General features: G+C 37.0%; 1 protein-coding gene across 2 annotated transcripts in view; it reads right to left on the bottom strand.

Moving 5' to 3' along the window:
• Window positions 1–4,554: 4,554 nt before the first annotated feature.
• Window positions 4,555–7,332, bottom strand: part of SEPTIN7 (septin 7) — an 85,188-nt gene continuing 82,410 nt past the window's right edge. For both annotated transcript variants that reach the window (XM_049641693.1, XM_049641694.1), the window contains 2 exons: window positions 6,689–6,828; window positions 4,555–5,664 (listed from right to left, as the gene is read on the bottom strand). In XM_049641693.1, the coding sequence (XP_049497650.1) occupies window positions 5,625–5,664; window positions 6,689–6,828 (180 nt within the window). In that variant the 3' untranslated portion in view covers window positions 4,555–5,624. The remainder of the gene's footprint in view (window positions 5,665–6,688; window positions 6,829–7,332) is intronic.

Genomic DNA, 7,332 nt, shown 5'->3' with positions numbered 1-7,332 from the left:
TTGGAATATGGTCACAATATTCTCATCTGGTAGGATGGGGTCCATTACCTCTCACGCAAATCGGAGAAAAAGCGCATCTTCTCTTCAGGACATGAAGTATAACGGGGCCAACCCCATCTGAATGCAGAGATCACAGAAGGCGAGCTTACCTCGGTGGCATCTACTCCATCTTTCAAGCACCTAAACAGGACGGACGGGGTCTAATTAGGCACTAATGAAGTAGAACTTAGAGAAGATGCCAACCTGAGTTCCTGACACTTCTACCCAGCAACCCTAAGGTCTCAGGAGGATTTTATTTTGGTGTCTGGATGAAAGAACTATGTTCCTGAAATGTTAACTACAACTTTTTTTTTTTTTTTAAAGTAACCACACTAAGCCATGCATTTATATAATCATATGAGACTTATCCCTAGGAATAAAATCGACAGCTTCCTCCACTCCCACCAGACAAAACATACATTCCTTGACTTCTGAAAAGCAGGGGGAAGAGCTCACACTAACACCAACGGCTGTGCCAGGGCCCCCATCACGTCACCCACCACTTGCCAAGTGGCTTAAATTACTGGCTTATCCAAAATACAGGGAACTTTTCTGTGCCTGCAAGTCTAGTGGAGCATATATTTAAATATGAAAGAGACCAGTGAAATTCAAAGACAATGGAATTAAGTGAGGAAAGAAAAGTTGCAAGCCCCTGCTAGACCAAGTTAGTTCCTCCACATTCTGGTGAGAACCAGCCTCATACCCATGGGGCTTCTGGGGTCTGTTACCTTGTAAATCTCCAGGGTGAACCGCTGCACCTTGCGACACACCTGAAAGCTAGGAAGCTAAGCAGGGCCCACTTGGAAGAGAGAACAAAAAAACAGACATTCGTTGGCAGTGTCTTGCCATCCCCCGCATCAACTCTCCATCTTTATGCCAGGTCTTCACAGATCCGAAGTGTCACCCGCTGCCTCTCCCCATTCCAAAGGATTTCGGAAAGCCTGAATGGCTTTAGATTTCGGCAGGTCCACAAATACTGCACCTTAAACAGTGGTTCTGTGTGGCCCATGGGGTTTCAGGCTCCCCTTTGAGAGCTTGGCACAGAACAAGGTCTCCTTTCACTTGACCCTCCTTTGCTAATACAAGGCTGTTTGGCTGGGCCCAGCACCCCATGGGGCAAATGTTCGGGCCAAGAATAGTCTTCATTCTTCCTGTGAAGCTTTGAAAGGCTTCTAAAGAACACAGGAAATTGTCAACCCATATTTTCTGTTGAAAACGGCTGACACTAAACTTTGAACATTCTATGGATTAATCCCAAATCATGGGAACCAATTTGCTTGAAAAGAAGCAATTTTTTCAGCAATGTCAGAGATCAGATACTCTGATAAACCATCCCAGCACTATTTGCAAAGAATGACATTATTTTATAACTCCCATTACTGGCACTGTAAAAAACCCGTTCTTCACCAAAATTACCTTATTTCCATGGCATGTTTTATTGTTGAAACAATAAAGTTACTTAGTAACTCCAAAAGGCTGTGTCTACAAAGAAGCAAGTCTAGAGACCTATCAAGCACCACGCAAACGTACTGAAAATGTACCATCGCCTAAAACTGGGGAAAAACAATACTCTTTTGTCTGTCATGGCCCCAGCATCACCACTTCCAGCAACACCCAAGGATAATCTCCCAAGGTCCAGACACCTCACATGTGCAGTCACAGAATGTAATCTTCACTTTGAATCAGCAAGAGAGATATGGGCCCTAACTTACAGCTGCAGAAACAAATGTTGAGAAAGGAGAAGTAACATGCCCAATTCACAGAGATGGGATCTGAACACAAAGGATTAGTGTGTTCAATTTTCTAGCACAGACCAGGTGGTCGCACGGCAGAAGACTAAAGCAACGTACGCCCTGACCTCATCACCAAGACTGCATCAAACTCCAGCTCTGCCACTTACCACTTGTCTCTAAGTTAGTCACTAAACATCTCCAAACCTGTTTCCACATCTGTAAAAGGGCGATACCGGTATCTATCAAGGGTTAAATGAAGATAATACACAAAAACTAACTTATCGTCTGAAATGCGGTAGTAAGTGTTCAATACGTGGATAGCTGTTATTACAAAGGGTAAGGAAAATATTCTGAATGAAATACACGGACTTTTGTTTACATTTGCAAGCTTTTTATTAGAAAGGACTTCAATTTACTGGAGTGGCAGACAGTAATTTTTCCTTTCACATCAAATAGGATAGCACAGCAGTCTTCACTAGGACACCCTTGGGGAGTCAACAAAAATTATTAACGATCTATATACTACCTAGATCAATGGCTTCCAAAGTGGAATGAGTAGAGAGTTCACGGGGGCTTGAGAAGGGTGCTAAACTCCCTCCTCCCCAATTTAAAATTTTGTTTCATAATTTCACAGTAACACAGCAGCACATGCACACAATTCTAATTATGGATACATGCTCAAGAATATTTCAATAAGGAAACAGGATAAAGTTTGGAGACAGCGATCTTAGATGACTTGCTAAGTCAACATTCTGCTTTTGCTGCATTATTAAGCCATCTTACACTCTTTCCTCTTTTCTCACCTACTACACATTGACCTCCACATTCCTTGGTCAGTTTCTCCCAAGAGGATAAAAGGCACAAAAGGTGGGAAGACTCAGAATGTGCAGGTGGTTCAGTGACACCAAACTAATGAGTCTGAGAGGCAGGAGCCTGTATCTCTTCAGCTTTCAAGAGTATAACCTGAGCTACATAGAAGTAAGCCACGTGTCCAATCAATTATCAATTTCCCCCATTGTGAATTTGATAATGAGACAAGTAGATCTCATCCCACTAGGTGGCAGTAAAGCTCTACCATGCAGTGCCCAAACCGGTCACTGGGATTGGTGCTGACTTGGTCAATGCCGCACAATTAGAAAGATCGTGGTTACTTCAATTACATAATGTTTCTGGACAAAAGAAACTAGGCATTGCCTGTTTTGCTGTTTACAAGCTGGGCTGTCCTTATGTCCTGAGTATTACATGTATTGTGAATGATCATATAGCAGTTCTCAGAAATCCACAGGCCATATAGCAAAAATAGCCCTCAATATGCTTGAAAAGCCTGGAGTCAACAATCAAAAGATCCAGTAAGGTTGTACAGGTCCTGTATCAGATTCAGGTAAAATCCTTAGGTATGATATGGATAAGATTTGTGCCAGTTTTTACAAGGGTAGTAGAATAAAGGTGATTTACAAACTTACAACAAGATACAGAATTTTTAAATGGTAACTATGAGAACCTGTTTCTAGAACTCTAGAATTAATACTTCACCAGTTAGGCAGGTGGTCTATACAAAGTTTTTCATTTTGCATCCTCCAAATTCAGTAGGTCGTTAACTCCTTAAAACCAAACCTTTATGGTTATAGGTGTTAACCCAATCTCACTTAAGAACCAAAACAAACAAAAAACTCCTGCATATTATACCTATAGTTATTCTGGAACACCTGATTCTAGTCTTAGAATAACAGGCAATTTATTTTTAAAAAGCCACTCACACCATGTATGTTCTTCAACAGCAGAAGGCATTTTAGGATTAACAAACCTTTTCCAAGACAATTTTTAGTTAGTGACGGCCATCAAATAAGAATAAATCTTTATTGCAGTATTCCCAAATCATGTTTTTAATGCCTCATGAGACTTACTTTAAAAATAGTAACTCTCAGGGTGCCTGGGTGGGCACCCAGTCAGGTTTAACCCAGTCAGTCAAGCGTCCGACTTCGGCTCAGGTCATGATCTCCCAATTTGTGAGTTTGAGCTCTGTGTCAGGCTCTGTGCTGACAGCTCAGAACCTGGAGCCTGTTTCAGATTCTGTACCTCCCTCTCTCTCTGCCCCTCCCCTGTTCGTGCTCGCTCGCTGGCTCTCTCCCTCTCAAAAATAAACATTAAAAAAAAAAAAGTAACCCTGGGGTGAATTTACATATAAACTGAAGATACTATAACATAAATAATCTTCCTAATATATGTTTTACATTTTAGATCTATTTTTTTTTGAAAAGCAATAAGGATCATTTTAAGCATACTGACTTATTTAAATCCTTCAGCCTGTGAAACCAAAAATATTGGCTCGTAAGAATTAGCAGTTACTTCCTTCTGCTTGGATCATTAATTTTTAAAAGTAACAAACATGGTGCAACTTTTTTAGGTAATGAACTGGGTTGCATTAATTATATTTAATATACCATAAAGCATTATGTTAAAATCTACATCATTGATCTTTAAATTGCACCACCTTCTTTCCAGTTACAAAATTTCAGTTTCCAGGGACTTGAGAGTTCATCTAATGTGAATGAGTTGGGATTTCTTCTCAAAGGTATAAACATTAATGAGAGTAATGAGTAGAGATAACTGTACATCTCATAAATTAGAAAAGCAATACATTGACCATATTCTAAATGAAATAAACATACAATAGAAAAGAGGAGTTACAATTGTGGAGGAGACAAATTCAAGTTGAAGTTTCTTCCCAAACATATTCTATTCTTGTATATCAACTGTAGAATATTTAAGAGCCCACACTCTATTACATCACAACATTGTTTATTATGTGAATTTTTTACAATACAAACAAAAAAAAAATACAGAAATGCAATATATGAATACAGCTAAATGCAGAATGGTGACTTTTTTTTTCTTTTCAGGAGGCCATGATTCCCATTTCTAGTAAAATAAAGAGACTGCACATAGGTAGAAACAGGTTGGTCGTTAGCTTCACAATTTTGCCTAGAAATGATCTATAAATGCATTTTTCCCCTGCTACTTACCATAAAGTGTAAAAAGGGAATTAAAGGAAAGTTTCCTTGTTGGTTCCTACCATATGAAAGATGCTATATTCTATTTTAGCAGGGCCAATATATGGAAAATACCTAAATAAAATGTTATTACAAAAATGAAGCAGTAATGAGATTCTGGCTAAAGAGGGTACTAAATGAGAATAACATATATTTAAAGAATCCAAAACAAACAAATAAACAAAAAAAGGTTGTTATAAAAAAGCTCTAGGTGCATTGTAAGCATATAGGATTTTTTTCCATGTGTATTTTTAAACAATGGAAGTGTCAAAAAATAGGGTCAACTGTGTTAGACTAAATTACATTATTGTATATGCTGCACTGAATGGAACCTTTGTATTATAATTATCATAGAGAAGCATAGTTTGCATCATATTATGGCAATTTATCCTCAATGAAAACCTTCCAGAGTCCTTTTATTTTGGAATATCTTGTAAACAATCAAACCACCAGAACATGATTGTACAACAGTAAAATGTTTTCTTGCATTAAATTGAAGACATCTGTTTAATAAAAAAAAAAAAAAAGAAAGAAAGAAAGAAAGAAAGAAAAAAAAAAGAACAAGAAAAGAAAATGTAGGAAAGGTACTTAGAGCTGTTAGTTTCTAAGTACACAACACCCTAGACAATTCAAGGCATCTTAATCTCCATCAAGAACAAAAAAATAATAATAATTTTTGTCATGCTGTTAAATCCATCATTAAGGATAAAACTGGTGCAAATTGGTCAAACGGATCCAACAAACACTGATGTCCAAGCTGGCATATTGGCAACTAATACGTAACTGGTGGTCAATAGAGGGTTTAAAAGATCTTCCCTTTCTTCTTGTTCTTTTCCAAGGTTCTAAATGATTCAAGGAAAATAATCAAAATGAGTGGCCATGTTATAAACATTAAAGATAACATAAGATGGTAGCAATGGCTAACCCAATTACAACTGTTAGATTTTCAAACACTACCTTTTTTTAGCTTAAAAAATTATCAGATTTAGAAGTGAATGACGACAATACAAATCTGTAACAGACAATCAAATTTTGACCAAATTTCAGGATAAACACTAAAAATAGGACAGAAATCCAGTTTTAATGTAGGAGAACAATTCTTCCCAAATAAGACTGCAAACTGAAAAAGATCAACTGACATCAAATAGGGTACCTTCTCTTCTACTGCTATTTGCATTCTCAATTACATTTGCTTTTACAAATAGATTTTCCTTTTCACTGGGGAAAAAATTAAAAGAAGGAAAGCATTATAGAACAAATGTCTAACCTTGAAAATATTTAGCAGTGAGGGTAAATTGTAGAATTCTTATAGGGATATAACTTTTCAGTTTTAAATGGGACTAACAAGGAAAAGAACAACACCAAGGTACAAATATTACTAAGTTTTGTGTAAATTAAGAACAAGTAATTGATCAGTTGTATTTGGAATTACATATCCAATATTTTACCTTCAGAACTTAATCCTAAAGAAATAACACAATTAAAACATAGCCCTAAATTGTATAAAAGATTTTTGCAGCAGTGTTTTCTATGCTTGCTGACGATCGAACACAACTATTATGTCCAACAATTGAGGGGAGGAGGTAAGAAATTGATTATGGTGAGTCAAGTGGGGAGAATGTGATGAAGCTACCAAGTTATAATTATGAAGACAGTTAAGTAATGGAAAATGCTTGTAATGAAAAGAAATACTGTTAGAGTAGACAGATTGCATCCATCTATGTAAAAATATTCACCCATGAAAATAATTGTGGTTGTGTGATAATGGGTAGTATCTTTTAAAATGCTAATATTGTTAAAATAAACAAGACAATAATTCCTTGAAACATTAACATACACATTTCTTGGGAATCTGATATTAATTACCTGGAAGAGTTCTGTTGTTCTAAAATACGTTGTTGGGCTTCCCAGTTTGCTTTCTCATCTTCAAACTGACGACGTTTTTCCTCTAATTCTTTGTGCTGTGCTTCCAAGTTCTTTTTCATTTGCTCATGGCGCCTTTGGAGCTAAATCACAGCACGATATATAAAATAAAACTATTTAAGAAATCAGGAACAGAAGTAGGTTTCACCCAGGCATTCTAATGTTAAAATTATGAGCACTGAGTTCTTGTGCTATAAATTCAGAGTACCACCTGGAAAGCACTGTCTAGGTTTTCTTCTCCTATAGGAGGCCAGTGACCCAAGAGAATAATCTTGGGAAATAGGAAAAAAAAGTACAAAAAGTTTACAGTTGTGTTGCACTTTACAATGGACGTATCCTATCTTATGACCTCACTTTTCATTATTCATAAGTATGTAGAAGCAAGGCAAATAAGACATCACTGTCCCCATTGTATAAATGAGTAAACAGCTGCAGAGTTTAAGTCCCTTGCCCAAAATCATTAGCCAGAAAAATAAAAGAATGAGGATTTGAACTGCCTCCTAATTCTAAACTCAGAAAGCTAAGACAAGTGGAATGAAAGCAGGTATACATAAAGACTTAAATTTAGAGCTCCAAGATCATAGGAA

Source organism: Panthera uncia, chromosome A2 (genome assembly GCF_023721935.1).
Source record: "Panthera uncia isolate 11264 chromosome A2, Puncia_PCG_1.0, whole genome shotgun sequence".
NCBI classification, from domain to species: domain Eukaryota; kingdom Metazoa; phylum Chordata; class Mammalia; order Carnivora; family Felidae; genus Panthera; species Panthera uncia.
Note: the sequence above shows the minus strand (reverse complement) of the source record. Positions and strands in the feature narration are given on the sequence as shown.